General features: G+C 49.8%; 2 protein-coding genes across 13 annotated transcripts in view; both read right to left on the reverse strand.

The window, feature by feature from the left end:
• NOS2 (nitric oxide synthase 2) overlaps positions 1 to 7,424 on the reverse strand; it is a 42,525-nt gene extending 35,101 nt beyond the window's left edge. The window contains exons 1-2 of one of the 2 annotated variants that reach the window (XM_069542690.1): positions 7,338 to 7,424; positions 5,639 to 5,811 (exon numbers count right to left, since the gene is read on the reverse strand). In XM_069542690.1, coding sequence (XP_069398791.1) covers positions 5,639 to 5,748 — 110 coding nt within the window. In that variant the 5' untranslated portion in view covers positions 5,749 to 5,811; positions 7,338 to 7,424. Of the gene's footprint in view, positions 1 to 212; positions 397 to 5,638; positions 5,812 to 7,337 lie in introns of those variants that run through there. The other variant, XM_069542691.1, reaches the window with a different exon arrangement.
• A 363-nt stretch (positions 7,425 to 7,787) lies between these two features.
• LYRM9 (LYR motif containing 9) overlaps positions 7,788 to 17,945 on the reverse strand; it is an 82,801-nt gene continuing 72,643 nt past the window's right edge. For 2 of the 11 annotated variants that reach the window (XR_011246993.1, XR_011246988.1), the window contains 3 exons: positions 12,558 to 12,682; positions 10,141 to 11,987; positions 7,844 to 8,157 (listed from right to left, as the gene is read on the reverse strand). The gene's annotated coding sequence lies outside the window, so the exon portion shown is untranslated. Of the gene's footprint in view, positions 8,158 to 10,140; positions 11,988 to 12,557; positions 12,683 to 17,945 lie in introns of those variants that run through there. The other 9 variants (XR_011246989.1, XR_011246986.1, XR_011246990.1 and 6 more) reach the window with 7 other exon arrangements.

Consider the following 17,945-nt stretch of genomic DNA (forward strand, 5'->3'; position numbering starts at 1 on the left):
TCTCAGGGGTGCATGTGGGGTTTCTCTGGGTCTTTATGGCTACTGAGTTGCAACCCCTTATGCGTTCTACACCAGGAAAAACTTTTAAGTAAATCCCCATCGGAATCCAACAGAGCGAATATCCCAACCCTCCTATTTTCCCCAGAAAGCCGAGGCTCAGTGCGCACCGGGGTTAGCCTCCCTCCCAGGGTGGACCCCGGCCCGCGCAGTACCTGGCTCGGCGGAGGCGGCAGGCGGGCTGCGGCCGAAGGATCCTGCGGAGGAGCCGGCAGAGCCGGGGCCGGGCGGCCTCGCACGCGGCGCCCAGCCCCTCGCGCATGGCCCGGCGGTGGGCGCAGCTCGGAGGGCGCCCCGCGCCTCGCCGCGCTGGCCCCTTTATCGCCGCCGGATCCCGCAGCCCCCGCCCCGGGGCGGAGCGAGCAACTCGCTTTCATCCCGAGCCTGGATCCGGGCCAGTGTCTCCTCGGCCGGCGGCTGCCTGGTCCGGGCCGGGCGCCCCTCGCCCTGCGCCTCCGCTCCAGTGGGCGTCCGCGGGAAGGTATGCCTTATGGATGCCACTGGACTGTCTCTGGGCTGAGACTCCGGCCTTGGGTTTGTTATTCCCCATGAAGGAACATTAATGACCATCATAATAGCTCCCATTGTACGGTGCTTCATAGTTTACAAAGCAAACTTTCCTGTCCGTTATTTCATCTTCCCTTTATTACTCCACTCAAGAAGGCAATTCTATATCGTTATCCTCACTTGATAGGAAGCTCAGGGCCCAGAAAAGTGAAGGCTCTTGCTCAAGGCCTCACAGGAGCCCCAGGGCCCAGCTGAAGTTCTCCCACCTTCCAGGGCTGGCCCAGGAAGTACTATTTCTTTCCTGCACGTTCATTTCGATTCCAGGAAAGAAGCCCTAAAGACGTGCAGACATAGGGGGTGGGCTTTAGTGGGAGTCAGTGTGGCTGGCCAAGGGCTTCCTCAGGTCCCTTGGAAGCTCCTGGTCCTTATTACCTGGAAGGCGCAACGGGACCACGGACCTTGCTCCCTCTGTGTGTTGCTCCTTATACCGGAGCCGGATAATTCCTAGGGTCCAGACAAAGGCAGGACAGCAGCCCTCGACCTCAGAGTACGGGAGCCTTCCTACGCATCCTCCAGCGTGTTTAATCCGAAACCCAAATTAACGTGGAAAGAGGATACATATTTATTCTGAGCCAACTGCAACCCACCTTGATTTTGTCCCAAATCCCATTTAACTTCACCTAGATGTTCTCAACATTTGCCTTTGTCTCTAAAACACAGGCCCACGAACGCCCCATGTTCACTTCCTAATCATTTGTTTTCGTAAAATATAGAACCATTTCTCACATACAAAGTCCTGGGTCTTATTACACCTGAATGGATTTTAAAATTACTTTTCCAAATCAAAACATATTAATTGGCTCCCACTGCTTTCAGGATAAAATCCCCTTTGTACTGCAGCTTCCTCTTCCAGGAACATTCTCCCCACCCCCACCCCATCAGTGGGTGAAGTCCAGCTGGGCCTGCCTCCTCCCTAAAGCCCTCTCCCCATTCCCATCCCCCAACCCCCAACACGCTCCAGCCAGGCCAGGCCTCCTACAATATTCCCGGAATGGATCCCAGCATCCCCCAGTTCTCCATTCATCCCCCTGTCTACCTCTCTGTCCACCCCACCCTAATTTATAACGCTCTTTAACGTTCCAATTTGTGTGTATTCTTCCCCAAGCCAGTGAGAAGGGTATCCTTCCCCCCGCCCTCTCGCCAGCAGTGGGAACTGGGTCTCTTTCCTCTGTGCCTTTCTCAGCCCAGCACCCACCAGGCCATCGGGGAGGGCCTGTATAGTGTCAAAGTTATGAGTCTGGACTTGGTTCAAGCCTCAACTCTTCCCCTTTCCAGATGTTGATTTCAAGTAAGTCCACTCAACCTTGTAATATAAGGCTAATAATAATTCCTACCTCATTACTGTCCCAGTAATAGTGTTAATCACTCGGTGGTGTCTGACTCTTTGTGACCCCATGGACTGTAGCCCACCCAGTTCCTCTGTCTGTGGGATTCTCCAGGCAAGAATACCGGAGTGGGTTGCCATTCCCTTCTCCAGGGGGTCTTCCTGACCCAGGGATTGAACCCAGGGCTCCCTCATTGTGGGCAGAGTATTTACTGTCTGAGCCATCAGAAAGGACAACACAGTAATAAGGACTTTCTAATCTATTCTGTTTAGCTGCTGTGTATGCAATTAATGGGCTTCCCGGGTGGCACTAGTGGTAAAGAATCCTCCTGCCAATGCAGGAGACGCAACAGACGTGGGTTGGATCCCTGGGTCAGGAAGATCCCCTGGAGAAGAAAATGACAACCCTCTCCAGTATTCTTGCCAGGAAAATTCCATGGACAGAGGAATCTGGTGGGCTACAGTCCACGGGGTCACAAAGAGTCGGACACGGACATGCTATGCAATATATTATTTACTTAATTGATAAACAAAAGAGCTTCACCGACAGCCCTGTGTCTCCCCAGCAAGGTGTGAGAGGAGTAGCCCTCAGCAAATTATCATTAATGGATGGAACATGCCCAGAACCCAAAGCAGTGCAGCCAGTGTAGTGGTCACCAGCCAACCTGCCTGGGTTCAACTCCTGCCTCTGTTGTTTGCTAACTATGAGATCTCAACAAGTACTTAAGCTTTCTAGCCTTCAGTGTTCCCATTGCTGCAATGTGAGGACAACAAAAAATTCCTTCCTCATCAATTGTTGGGAGAGTTAAATGAATTAATGTGTGGTGTTTTCTCCCAATCATCTCTAATATCTGATTTGAGTACTTCTTTCCAGCCTAGCCCAGCTTAAAAAGATGCGATAAGTCAGCTGGTTTGCTTCAGGTCAACCTACAGCTCAGGTCTCCTGAATGGTCCCAAAACACAAGTCAGTGCTATTAGAGGGTCTGAAATTCAAGGCCACAGCCTATAGGCCACACTGTAAGGATTTGGGGAGGAGGGGGATTCAAGATGATCTCAAAGATTAGGGGATGGATTGGGTCTGGATGAATCAAGGGAGGAATGTGCCATGTACAGGAAAGTGAGGAAGGCCTGACTGAGCAGGTGGGATGGACCCTTGGTCTGGGAAGGGTGATAAGACAGCAGTCAAGCCTCCATGGGTGATCAGCAATGGGGAGCCACTGAAGACTCTAGAGCCAGAGCATGGCTTGCTAGAAGGCAAGCTGGAGTGAGAGAGGTCAGAACCAATGTGGGGGCTGCAGTTAGGGGAGGTCAGGAGGCCAGGGCTGCAATCATGACATGAAGAAAGGCAGGAATGACCAAGAAGAGTCAAGGCAGACCCCTGGGGTTCAGAGACCCCAGAAGGAGGGTGGAACTGCTGTCAGACTGCAGCATCTGAGTCTGGAGGGCCAGGAAGACGTCTGGAGGGCCAGGAAGACATCTAGAGGCAACCGAACCCTGCGTTCTCATCCTGGGTCTCCTGGCCACGTTGGCCACCACAGCCCAGACCGCCTGGTCTCCAGCATTCTCTCCTCCAGTTAAACCCACACTCTGTACCTGGACGACCTTGCTCAAGAATCCACAACGGCTCCCATTTCCAAGCAGAGAAAAATCCAACCCACCCCCCACCCCACCCCCCCGCCCCGCTCTACATTCAAGCTTCCTAGCTCCGGCCTGGCCTCGCCTATCCCAGCCCAACCCCATGCCCGCCCCGGGCCCCATCACAGTCATGCTGGCTTGTGTCTCTGAGGCTTTGGCCACCCTGCCCCCTCCCTGGAATGTCTTTACTATGTCTTTTCACCTCTTCCCAGTCTACCCACCCTTCCACGTCCACACCGAGCCTCCCACTACTGTGCAGTGGCTAGAGGGGACTTTAATGTTGCTCAACTTTGTCCTACTGACTGCAGCAATTATAATGCTGTCAGCTGAGAGAGATGCTGTTTATGAAGCACGGACTCTGCCAGGCATGCGGCTCAATTGTTTACATGTCAACACTCACGTAGTCTCCTACCACAACCCCAGGACACAGGCATTCCTACTCCTTCTTACAGATGATGCAGTTGAGGCTTAAGACCAGGGGACTTGCCAAAGGCCACAGGCTTAAGGTTGCCATTAAGTAGTAAAGCCACCTGTTTATCTGGAGAAGGAAATGGCAACCCACTCCAGTATTCTTGCCTGGAGAATTCCATGGACAGAGGAGTCTGGCAGGCTCCAGTCCATGGAGTTGCAAAGAGTCGGACACAACTGAGCAACAACACGCACGCCTGTTTATATGCAAGCCCAGGCTCTAACTGGTGCTGCTTTTCTGGGTTGCCCTGCTGCCTGCCTGCAGGGGGCGCCCTGCCCACTGTAGTCCAGGGGGAAGGCTCCCTGGGAGCCCTGTGAAGCCAGGGGCTTTGGTTTAACTCGGGCTGTAGTGTTATCACAGGTGGACTTGTCTTTCCGAGGGAGTAAGCCTCAACCTGGAGTGCGAGGCCATGAGTTCTCCTAGCTTTGGAAGCCTGTCCACTGATCGGCAGGCTGGCACACTAATTCTCTCTGGTTCTATCTCTGGCTTGCTTCTTGTACAAGGTGCAAGGGACTTTGAAGGAGGTCACACCACACATATGGAAAGTTTCTGTTGCCTTAACTGTAAAATGAGACAATAAGTTGTACTTCACAGGGCCCCCGAGGAGGGCAGCTGAGTGGCAGCCCCTGTGATGGGCCCTAGATGCCCCTGGCCCAGAGTGCTCGGTAAGTTATAATAAACGCTTGTGTTTCTTGAGCGCCTGCTCTTTATGGGCACACTGCTGATAGATCTAGACGCCCACTCTCACGGGGCTTCCCTGATGGGCTGTACAGTCCATGGGGTGGCAAAGAGTCAGACACGACTGAGCTACTTACACTTTCACTTTCCCACTCCCATTTCATCCTCAGAATGCTACAGAATGGGTTGCATTGGTTCCCTGGACGGCAGATGAGAACATCTGAGGCTCAGAGAGGTTCACCTGCCCTAAGTCACACAGCTGGTGAGAGATATCTCAGAGCCAGTGAGTGCAGCCCAGCACAGGGCTTAGATACAGTTCATCTAACATGTCCATGTTCAGCTGTGTGTGACCCCGTGGACTGTAGCCCGCCAGGCCCCTCTGTCCATGGGATTCTCCAGGCAAGAATACTGGAGTGGGTTGCTGTGCCCTCCTCCAGGGGATTGTCTTGACCCAGGGACCAAACCCGCATCTCTTATGTCTCCAGCATTGGCAGGCTGGTTCTTTACCATGCGAGCCACCTGGGAACATCCTGGTAACCTGCCCCAGGTTGATAGTCAAGATATCTAATCACCAGTGAGGCATGCGCACTGGCAATTCAGAAGGGATGTCGGCCACGATGCTGCCTGGTTCTAACCACTGGCCTCTACTGCCCTCGCCCCCATTCTCAAGTCAGGTATTGCATATCAGACGCTCCCTCCAGGACTGTGCCATGGCCCTTCATTCTTCACATAGTGTCAGGTGCAACAGTGGCTACATCAAACCCCAACAGGGACATCAAAGAAGCCTCTGGGGAGAGCAGACCTCCAGTGAGAAGCCAGGAGCAGAGAGAAATTCCGAGTGGGCAGAGTGCAGAATGGAAACCCAGAGGAGACCAGCAGGAGGCGGCAGGCAGCAGGGGAGAGCTTACCTGGACGGGGGCTGGTGGCCTTTTCTCACGTTGTTGTTGATGTCCAGTTCCGTAGTCAAGTCCACCTTTTGGGATTTGATTTTGAACAGAAACTGCCAGGGACAGGCCATCTCTGCGGTCTTGCAAAGCACGTCGTTTGTCTGGATTTAAGCTTGGAGGTTCTTCTCTGCAGGCTGAGGAAGGAGAGGGAGAGCGTGACGGGAGGTTGGGGAAGAGGTGACAGGCCTGGGCCTCCTCGGTGTGATTAGTTCACCACACTGAGGCATCAGTGCGGAGGGCAACATACATGAGTCATGAACTGCCACTTCATCAGGGTTTTGCGACCTCTGCTCCTCTTCTGGAGTTGTACGTGGGGATCCTATGGATTTAATTCTACGAAGCAACGTAACTATCTAAAGGGAGAACACATAACAATAATGACCAAGCACAAACCCTGTGGGCCTCTTGAATGGGACCTGCGAGCTCCGTGGTTGAGCTGAAGCAAGGTGGCAAGGAACCTGCTGGCCACTGGAATACCATCTGCCTGGCCCTGCAGGCAGAGTACATCACTGGGGAAAGCTTTCAAGTCATAGCTGTGCTAAATCCTTCCTGGTTTTTCAGTTATTATCAATGCTGCCATCTGCTCCTTTTTTCAATTTTATTTATTTATTTGGCTGCACCGGGTCTTAGTTTTGGAACATGGAATATTTTATTTTGTGGCTTGTGAACTCTTAGTCCTGGCATATGGTATCTAGTTCCCTAACCAGGGATCGAACTTGGATCCCCTGAGCTGGGAGCACGGAGTCCCAGTCACTGGACTACCAGGGACATCCCTGCTCCTTTATTATTATGGGGGCGGGGGATAATTATTTGTGGGGAAAAAAATGCACTCAATTCTCAACATTTGAGATCATCTTCTTTTAAAAAAGGATCAAAGAAGAAGACCTAAGTGGAGGCCCAGTTCTGGTCTGGGCTTGCCCCACCCCCTCCACCTCTCTATCCCCCACACCCACCCCTGCATATCTCCTCCATGGAAAAAGCATTGGGAGCCAGTGTGGTGAGATGTGGCCCTTGGTAACTGGGACTTAGAATCTTAGAGCCTGGGACTTCCCTGGTGGTCCAGAGGTTAATAATGCACCTTACAATGCAGGGGATGTGAGTTCAATCCCTGGTCAGGGAACTAAGATCCCACATGCCATGGAGCCATTAAGCCCGTGTACCACAACTAGAGAGTCCATAGACCCTGTATCCTGCAACTAAGACCCACTGCAGCCGAATAAATAAGTTTAAAAAAAAAAAAAGACTCTTAGGTCCTCCCAAATCTGGGTTCAAATCCTAGCCTTATGTGACCTGGCTCAAGTTATTTAAAAGACTCATTTTTTTTCTTCCATAAAATAGGCTTAATAATATTTAGCTTACCTTTCCCCTAAAGCTGCATGTTACAAGGACTGGACAGTATCACCAAGGTAAAAAAGAATTCTCAGTAGATTACTCCCCATTCTCCAAAAAGTTTCCCTTGAAATGTAGCAACTACAGCCGATTTGGCAGAAAACAAAATATGAACAAGATGCCAAACCTCATATTGGCATTTCCTAGGGTTTTTTTTCCACCAGTTTATCTCTATAGGCAGAAAAGTCCCACAGTTTTCTGAGCCTTCCCAAATAGGAAGAAACAGAATCCTCTCAAAACAGAAGTTTCCCCAGAAATGGAGACAACTCACCTTGTGGCTGGCCACGCTGCCTATGCAGGGTCTGGACAAGAGAACTCAGGAGATCTTCACGCTGAGAGCTTTGGAACCGTCTATAGCTGCCCAGTTCCCTCACCAAGGGTGGCTGAGAGGTTTCAGACCAGTGACACTGAGTTCTCTAGGGCTAGAGAGCCTCAGTCTCCAACTCACTGCAAAGTTGTGATTACATCGGCAGCTAAGAGGAATTTATACCCAACCTGTGGCTTGCAGGGAGCCGTTGTTGCATGAGTTTTTTTTCCTTTCCCTAGGGAGTGTCCCTGGCTGGGACACTAGTTAGCTAATTTATGACTGGCCTTTGAGTGACTTGATGTTGCTGTTACATCACTCTGTGTGGGACATACTCAGTAAACCCAACTCTTCCTGGTCCCAGGTCCAAGACGGTGGTTCATCAGCAGGGTGCTGGGTTCAATAAAGAGGTCATTATGGAGCCAAGTTTTATTTAGCTAAACAATGTTGCCTCACTTTCGTACTCTGGGGGATTTTTTTTTTTTTTTACACCTCAGCAGGGAGCACTCCAGTTCATTTCTGTCCAGCCTCTTGGTTTTCCAGTTCATGGCAGAAGTCCAGGAAGCCAGGGAATATTGACAATATGGAACACGCTGGGAAATGCTCAGGTTACAGAAGGCCAGTGATGCTGGGTCCTGCCAGTGTTCCCAACAGATCATTCAGCTTGAGGTTTCTGGAAGGGAAGGAAAGCCCTTGGCGCAGAGAGACCTGTCAGATGCTGGTATTGCTAATATCTCTCACTTCAGCTCTGAGTAAGGGATGGCAGAGTGGCAGGTAGAGTGCTTTTCTACAGGGGAAAAAAAAAAACCTTTCTTATAACAGAGAGTATATCTTAACTTCATGATACTTTCTTAAAATTCCATTGTATTACAGTGCCTCAAACGCAGTGTCCTTATATGGTATGAATTGTTTCATTGTAAAAGAAAAGTAATAACTATGTTAGGAAAAAATTAAAAATGGAGGGGAAAAAAAACCCACCCTTGTTTTCACCATGCTAATGCATTGCTGTCACAATCCATGAATTTCCTTCCTGCATTTTCCAAATTAATGCAGGATTCTAATCAATTGGATATGCCTAAGATAGGGGAAAAAACTGGAGAAGGGAAGGGCTACGCACTCCTGTATTCTTGCCTGGGGAATGCCATGGCAGAGGAGCCATGGCAAGCTACAGTCCACGGGATTGGAGAGTCAGACATGACTGAGCGACTACTGAATAAAGACATGAATAGGAGCTCAAAAGATCTTTGTAGAGCAAGTGGTTGAATGAGTGAATGAACGAAAAATAGGAGTCGACTTCAATGAGTTTCAATGTATCAAGACCATTCTTGCTTTTAGCTGGCTTTAGCCAGTTCAGTTCAGGGAAACTAATGCTACTTGAGGGGAGATACAGAGTCCCTGGGTTCAGGGAGTACAAAGCTTAAAGAATAGATAATTATGGATAATTATATGGAGTGATCCGTGCAGTGATGCAAGGGTGCTACAGCAGGAGAAGCTGAAGCTGCATTGCTCAGGGAAGGTTGACAGGGGAGAGGACACCAGGACAGGGTTTTGGGGAATAATTAGGAGTCTGTCTTACTCTAACCACGTCTCCTATAATTGCTTCCACATATTCTGGCTATATCTGCAGCAAATATGTGTATTAATCCTTTAACTCCTCCAGCAACCCTGAAAGGGTACTACCCCTTGCCATTCATGGACTCCTGTAGAATCTTATCTACTCGACCTCAAAACACCTGGCTGTTTTTGCTTCAGAATATGCAGTTATTCAGTTATTTAATCAATCAGACATATGATAGAGGCATGGAGGCATGGGCAGTGAGATCCCAGGATGTGTGTATGTTGCCTCTCACTTGAGGCTGGTCCCTGGCTCACTTGCATAAATGCTCCCACCCTGATGAAGAAGATCACTCCCAAACGCAGTCCCCAGAGAGTGTCTCTGTGTCTTCATTACCTTGTCAGTGTACCTCCACAAGGGGCCTCCCTTTACATGACCCCCTGAAATACGTGATGCCTATAACCGGCCAGCTGCCTGTGTGTCCACGGCCTTCTTTGATTCCCCTCCCTGTGGATAGGTGTGGAAACCGAAGCACCTGGAATCTCAGGTGAATCTGTGGCAGAGTCAGTGCGAACCCAGGTCTGGTGACTCTCTCCCTGCTAAATCGTGAGCTCTGGGGAGTAAGGGACTATGCTGTCCCCATCAACCAACATCCCCAGCACCTACTGACCAGCATGGAGTGGGCATGGGGAAGCACTAGATGAATGAATGGTGGATGAATGAGTGATGAGTGATGCCCCTCTAGGGGCCCTGGAGTAGCTGGCCCAGAGTTAAGGCTCTGTAACTGTTTGTTTCCTTTTCCTGTTCCTTTGCATGCTGTTCAGGTTACCAGCCTGAGCTCTGAGGCTGCCATCTCACCTTGGGTCTTGCTCTGACTCAGCATCTGCCAACTGCGATTTTCTTGGCTCCTGGCAGCATTTGGGTCAGCAGTGACTGTCCGACCTGAGCACCAGGTTCAGCACCTGACCTCTCAGCCTGAGGTTCTGGGTTCCAGTGACAGTTCTGGTACTGAGCTGCTATGTGGCCTCAGAAACGATCAGGCCTTAGGACTGACCTCCGGCCCTCTAGACTCTGGGCCTGACTTTTCACATTAGAAAGAGTGGCCAAGATAAAGTGAGTAAATGAGATACTAGAAAATGCTTTGAACTATGGAGCAAAAAGGTAATCATGCAAGAATTTCTGGTTCCCACTGTGGGTCAGAGAGGAACAACTTACTTTTTGATAAAGAGCAAGCAGGTGAAGATCCCCTGGAGTAGGAAATGGCAACCCCATCCAGTATTCTTGCCTGGAGAGTTCCATGGAGGGAGGAGCCTGGTGGGCTACAGTCCACGGGGCTGCGAAGAGTCAGACATGACTGAGCACACACACACTCACACGCAGGTGACATGACCTGCCTTTGAAAGTTTTCTTCTTCACAAGGGTCAGCTGCTACTGCTGCTGCTAAGTGGCTCCAGTCGTGTCCGACTCTGTGTGACCCCATGGACTACAGCCCACGAGGCTTCTCCATCCATGGGATTTTCCAGACAAGAGGACTGGAGTGGGGTGCCATTGCCTTCTCCAACAAGGGTCAGCACTCTTCTGGAAAAACTTGTGTTTTTTAATTAATTAATTAGTCTGGCTGCACTGGGTCTTACCTGAGACACGCGGGCTCTTTGATCTTCATTGCAGTATGTGGAATCTAGTTCCCTGACCAGGGATCGAACCCTGTCACTCTGCACCAGGAGCACAGAGTCTTAGCCACTGGACCACCTGGGAAGTTCCACCATTAGCTTTTAAATTCCCAATTCTCTTTCTCTGTATAACATTACATTTATGTATTCATCTTCTTATTAGCATAAAATTCATATAACATACAATTCACCATTTTAACTATTTTTAAGCGTTACACGAGGTGGTGTACAACCATCACCACTCTCCCAATCTCTCTTAATTAGCAAATGGCAAAGAGGGGAGTAAAAACAGCACTAAGGATGGTACCCACAGAGAAGTTAGGAGACTACCCACAGTCACACAGCAGACAGTCCCCGAGCGGGGACAAACAGGGCTGCTCAGCTCAGAGCTCTAGTTTGCAGGGTCCAAGGCTGGCTCCCATCCTGGAGGTTGTCATGGATTTCTATATCTGCTGTTCTGTGCGTTCTGGGTCCACTTCACCCTTGGCCCTGCTAACCCGACAGGCCGCATTCCTGCACATCTGTTGTTGATAGATGAGGCAGGTGAACACTGCTGAGAGGAAATCAAAGCACAGTTTGAAGAGCAGGCAGAGGGTGTGTGGGCCCCCAGGAGGGTGGAGATGCAGGTTCCAAGGCTGCTGTGAAGAAAGCCTCTACCCTACCCAACCCGTGCATCAGGGCACCATGCCGATAGCAGCTGATGCTGGCATTTCTCGGCTTCCTCATCCTGGGATTGACTTGCCATCAGATAGAGTTGGGGCTTCCCAGGTGGCTCTAGTAGTGAAAAAAAAAAAAAAAACCCACCTGCCAATTCAGGAGGCATAAGAGACAAATGTTCAATCCCTGGGTCGGGAAGATCCCCAGGAGGAGGGCATGCCAACCCACTCCAGTATTCTTGCTTGGAGAATCCCATGCACAGAGGAACCTGGTGGGCTACAGTCCACTGGGTCACAAAGAGTTGGACACGACTAAAATTTTAGCACGCACACACGCGCTCCAATCAGTAATTTGCAGAAGAGGAATCTTCAGTTCCGAGAGGGAAGGTGACACTTTGTCACCCAGGGCAGAAGGGGCAGAGCTGGGATTTGAACCCAGAACTGTCAGACCCCAGAGATAGGTTCTCCATGTGTTTATGAAGCGGGGTGAGGGGGCTGTGAGGCAGGATTCAACATGCTAGTGAGCAGAAGGGTGATCCTCAAGACATGGCCTTTGTCCTCCTCACTCCAGAATAAGGGAGAGAGGGTGACCCTTCAGCATATCCCAAGTTCCATGAGGACAGGAGGGCTCTATCACATTTATCTCCATATTACCTTGGTACACAGTAGGTGCTCAAGCAGCGATTACATGGCGGATCTGTGCACTTACCACATGCATAGTAACATCCAGACAACCCTGCAATGAAGATGTCATTGTTCTCATTTTGTAGCAAGGCACCGAAGCTCAGAGAGGCGGCCCACACTGGCTCGGGGACCCAGGGATCAACACGGGACAGCCACAACTGCGGTTCTGCGTGCTCCCAGCTCTGAAGCCAGGGGGGCTCTGCCCTGAGGGTCTCCGTGCTGACTCCAGCACTCTGCCAAGTGCTGGGCTGTGTTGCATAGATCCTGAGGGCACCAGATCTTCAGGGATGGGGGCTCGAGGGCTTCAGGCCGTAGGGGGAGGACTTGAAGGACAGAAGGACTTAGGTGGGGGGAAGAGACAGAGGAGGGTATCTCAGGCCAGGGGAAAAGCCTAAACCTCCCCTGATGCTAAGTGCTCTGTCTCCACAGGGAGAGCCTTCTCTCTCTGGATCCAGGGAATTCCCATTCCTGGTACTGGCTGCTCTCAGGGTGGTCTGGAGGACTTAGGAGCAGCCTCCCAGCTTCAGCCAGGCTGGGCGGCCAGGCAGCCTCAGGCAGGCACTGCAATGGCTGATTCATCAAGTGATGTCATTTCGGCAAGGCTCGAGACAGTCAGGCTTACCTTCACCCCTAGTACACATGGGACCGTGAGGTCATCCTGGGGTCGTGAATGGTGGCCCAGGCCCAGCTCAGCCAGGTGACCTTGGCCAGATCCTTTCATCTCACCCCTAACCTCACTTTCTTTAGCTGCCAAAAGAGATCAGGAAGCACTTCTGTAGGATTTTCCTGAGGATAAAATGAGATCCTCTCTTTTTTTTTAAAGAGGTTTTATTTTAAATTTCGTCATTATTTTTGGTGGCACTGTGTCTTCACTGCTGCATGCGGGCTCTCTCTAGTTGCGGCAAGCAGGGGCAGCTGCAGCTTCGGAGCCCAGGCTTCTCTCTGTGGTGGCTTCTCTTGTTCCAGGGCACGGGCTGCAGGGCACTCGGGCTTCAGTGATTGGAGCACGCAGGCTCAGCAGTTGTGGCGCACAGGCTTAGTTGCTCCATGGCTGCTCCATGGCACGTGGAATCTTCCCAGACCAGTGATCAAACCCATGTAACCTGCATTGGCAGGCAGATTCCTATCCACTGTGCCACCAGGGAAGTATGAGGCCCTGTCTTCAAAGTACCAGACACTCAATAAATCCTAGGGGTTCCCATCCTGGCAGATGGGGAAGCTGAGGCCAAGAGTAGCTCGTTCCTGGGTCTCACGGCAGTTCGTTCTGGCCCACTTCCTCTTTAGGCCAGCAGGCCCCTGACCTTCCTGGTAGCTACATCAGGCCCTTCTCCTCCTCCTTCCCCAGGCTGTCTGGTACCACCTCCCCTACCCTTTGAGATGATGACATGGATGCCCTCTCCCCACGAATAACCTCAGCACTCTGCACTCTCAGATGCTCAGTAGATGCCCTTACTGGTGATGCTAAAGGTCCATATCTGCATGACCTGGGATCTCTTTTTCAAATGACAAGTTTCCCAAAACGTGACCAATCCAGAGGAGATTTGGGGTGGTAGGTGGTGCTAGTGGTAAAGAACCCGCCTGCCAATGCAGGAGACTTAAGAGATGCAGGTTCGATCCCTGGGCCAGGAAGATCCCTTGGAGGAGGGCATGGCAACCCACTTCAGTATTCTTGCCTGGAGAATCCCATGGACAGAGGAGCCTGGTGGGCTACAGTCCACGAGGTCACAAAGAATCAGACATGACTGAATGACTTAGCATATACCTGGAGTAACCTTTTTTAATTTTAATAGTTGAAATATTTATCAATGTGTTTACTGTCTACGACCATTTACTGACATTTCATGTGTGGGAAATGATAAAAATGGATTTGAGAATTACATTTATTTAAGTTAAAAGAGGAGTAGGTTTAAGCGGAAAATATCAGAGCAAATAATTATGTAGTATGCAGGTGTGACAAAAATTATGAAGGTGGGATGCAAGAAAACTGCAAGGAGCATCCACGAGAAGATGTGTAACTTTGGTTCTTTCTCTGCACGTGTGCCTGTGTGTGACCTGTGATGTCGCTTGTCCTATTTAGGCTTCATGCCCCTCACCTGACAAAGGAAGGCAAAGGGAAGAAGCTCTCTAAGGATCCTCCAGTTCTGATACCCTAGGTTTCATGCAAGACCCCTGGCCCTGAGCCCCTCCCTTGTCATTTGTTGACTAACCACTGGAGGGCGTGCGTCACACAAGGTCTCCTGAGTGTATGCCACCTTGAATGACTTGGAGTTGACGGAAACAGAGGGATTTTTGCTGGAAATGACCCGGTTGTTACCTAAGGTGGACAGACCTAGGATGGACCAGGATTTGGACGGCTTTGATCGCTGAGTCCCAGGAGTATGACTCACGCTGGCTGGCACAAGCCCAGCACTTCACTGGTAGGCTGGGCACAGTGGGTGATGACCTGACCAGCTCTCGGGGGCAGGTCAGCCAGGAATTTTCTTTAAGGGCCCAGTTTCGTGTTGATGCTTCCCAGAACATCGTCCCTTTTCTGCCCTTCTTCACTGCTTCTCGGGTTGAGGATTAATACTTGGCGTGGCATCAGGGCAAGTCCTGAGGTGTGGTACTTCAAAGGTCAAAGATAAAGGTGCAATTGGTACCTTGATTCGGTGCAGAGGACATCAGTAGGGGAGCAAGGAAGGACAGGTAGCCGTCAAGTGTGCAATGCTAAGCTAGTAACCACAACAGGCAACCGGAGTTCAACCCCACAGAGAAACCTAGGTAAAACCCAGACCTCACCCAAGGCACGAGACTTCTGACTATTTGCCCGACAATTCTAGAGCATCACTTACAGGAGCAGGGGGGGGCATTAACTCTGAAGGCCTGCTATGGGCAGGGTAGCCGTCCTTGGCTCTGGAAAAGCCCACAGGCACAAAGATGCCAAGGCTGGACGCACTGCCATGAAGGATGCGGAATGGGCTAGGGTTAAGTCAAACGGAAGACAAGTGTCTGGTCACTTTCTCCCCCACTTCAGCCTCTGAGGCTGTTGGGTGCTGATCCAAAGAGAAGGTCTAAATACCTTCTCACCAGCTTGGGTGAGCGCATTGTCTTGGGTCCTCCCCTAAAGAGCTGTGCATCTTTTGTCAGGCCCCGTGTGCCTGCTGGGTCTCTTTTCTCAATTAAGGTTCTCTGCAGCCTTTCCAGCTCTGATCTCTGGGTTTTTCTGAGACTCCCCAACTCAAGCACATCTTGTCTCGGGTGCTCTTGGGAGAGTTTCCTTGTCGAGTGGAATGCCCTCCAAGAAAGCAGAGCACGGCAATAGCCAGTGCCAGTGACTGGAGACGCAGGCCACAGAGATGTTCAGGGCATCATTGCACATAAGGCTCAGAAACAACCTAAATGATCATCATTCAAGAAAGGCACCCTGGTCCAGCTCTAGGGGCCAGGGTTATGGTGGACCATTACACGAAGAAATGAAGTATTTTAAGAATATTTTATGACAAGGAATAATGTTTATGGTATCAGTAAAAACATCAGATTATAGTGTAGAATCACCCCCATCAAGTAAAATAAAGGCATAAAAAGACATGAGAAAAAATATTAAAAGTGGTAGAAATAAAGGTGCTAGTTGCTTTCTTGTTTACCCTTCTTTGTATTTTCCCTACAAGAAAGAGGGTGGGGCAGGGGGCACAGGCAGTTTGTTCGATGTGTATGTAAATCAGAACCTGGAAAGGTTCTCTGAGTAGGTTGATGCTTTGGGTTTTTAAAAATATTTATTTATTTTCTATTGGGCCTCACTGAGTGGGTCTTCATTGTGGCATTCAGGATCTCTAATTGCAGTACATAGGATCTAGTTCCCTAACCGAGGGTCAAACCTGGGTCCCCTGCATTGGGAATGTGGATTCTTAGCCACTAGACAACTGGGGAAATCCCAGAGTTGATGCTTTATTTCCTCCTGCCCAGGGAGCGTTCCTCTCATGTTACTGTAGGAGCGAACTTTGGCCTTTGGCATCTGACACTTGGATTTGTCCTGCCTCATCCTGGTCCCTATTTCAACGTTCTTCCCTTCTCCTGGGAGCGCCCCAGCCAGCCACACCTTTGCATAAGTTATTCTCTCTGCTTGGAATATCCTTCCCGGCAGCTCCCCATCCCCACCCTTCTCAGACTCTGCTCCACTTCATGATGCTGTCGTCTCTAAAAAGTACTCCTGACCTTTCATCCCCAGGCCTCCCTGGGTCCCCCTCCACCTCCACACTAATCCCACTCTTTTAGTTCTGGACTCGCTCATTTGTCCCTCTGTGAGCTGCAAGCTCCTGAAGGCCAAGGCAACATCTCACACATCTCTGCTGCACCAGCACTGTGCCGGACAGATAGTAGATGTGTCAAGACAATTTCTAATTGAGACATGATTCACACATCATAAAATCCACCCTTTAAATGTGTACAGTTCAGTGGGCTTTATATTCACAAGGCTGTGTAACCATCAGCAGAACCTAATTCCAGAACATTTCCATCACCCCCCAAAGAAACTCCATACCCATTAGCGTCTCTCCCCCCTTCCTCCTCCCTCCCAGCCCGAGGCAACTGCTAGTCTGCCCTTTGTCACTATGGACTTGCCTATTCTGGATATTTTATATATATGGAATATGTGACCTTTGTGTCTGGCTTCTTTCACTTCAGTTCAGTTCAGTCACTCAGTCATGTCTGACTCTTTGCGACCCCATGGACTGCAGCACACCAGACTTCCCTGTCCATCACCAACTCCCGGAGCTTGCTCAAACACATGTCCATCGAGTCGGTGGTGTCATACAACCATCTCATCCTCTGTCATCCCCTCTCCTCCTGTCTTCAATCTTTCCCAGTATCAGGGTCTTTTGCAATGAGTCAGTTCTTCGCATCAGGTGGCCAAAGTATTTGAGCTTCAGTTTAACATCAGTCCTTCCAATGAATATTCAGGACTGGTTCCCATTGATTGGTTAGATCTCCTTGCTGTCCAAGGGACTCTCAAGGGCCTTCTCCAGCACCACTGTTCAAAAGCATCAATTCTTTGGCGCTCAGCTTTCTTTATGGTCCAACTCTCACATCAATACATGACTACTGGAAAAACAATAGGTTTGACTATACAGACCTTTGTTGGTAAAGTAATGTCTCTGCTTTTTAATATGCTATGTTTGTCCTAGCTTTTCTTCCAAGGAGCAAGTTTCCTTTAATTTCATGGCTGCAGTCACCATCTGCAGTGATTTTGGAGCCCAAGAAAACAAAATCTGTCACTGTTTCCATTGTTTCCCCATCTATTTGCCATGAAGTGATGGGACCGGATGCCATGATCTTAGTTTTTTGAATGTTGAATTTTAAGCCAGCTTTTTCACTTTCCTCTTTCACTTTCATCAAGATGCTCTTTAGCTCCTCTTTGCTTTCTGCTATAAGGATGGTGTCATCTGCATATCTGAGGTTATTGATATTTCTCCCGTCAATCTTAATTCCAGCATTTCATCCAGTCCAGCATTTTGCATAATGTGCTCTGCATATAAGTTAAATAAGCAGGGTGACAATATACAGCCTTGATGTACTCCTTTCCCAGTTTGGAGCCAGTCTGTTGTTCCATGTCTGGTTCTAAGTGTTGCTTCTTGACCTGCAAGCAGATTTCTCAGGAGGCAGGAAGGTGCTCTGATATTCCCACCTCTTGGAGAATTTTCCACAGTTTGTTGTGATCCACACAGTCAAAGGCTTTTGCATAGTCAATAAAGCAGAAGTAGATGTTTCTCTGGAATTCTCTGGCTTCTTCTATGATCCAGTGGATGTGGGCAATTTGATCTCTGGTTCCTCTGCCTTTTCTAAATGTACTTGAACATCTGGAAATTCTCGTTTCACATACTGTTGAAGATTAGCTTGGAGAATTTTGAGCATTACTCTCACTTAGCATAACGTTTTCAGGGTTTTTTCATGTCGTAGCATGTATCCATACTGCATTCCTTTTTATGACCGAATAATATTCCATTGTATGGACATAGCACATTTTGCTTATCCATTC

This window comes from Ovis canadensis, chromosome 11, assembly GCF_042477335.2.
Source record: "Ovis canadensis isolate MfBH-ARS-UI-01 breed Bighorn chromosome 11, ARS-UI_OviCan_v2, whole genome shotgun sequence".
Lineage (NCBI taxonomy): Eukaryota > Metazoa > Chordata > Mammalia > Artiodactyla > Bovidae > Ovis > Ovis canadensis.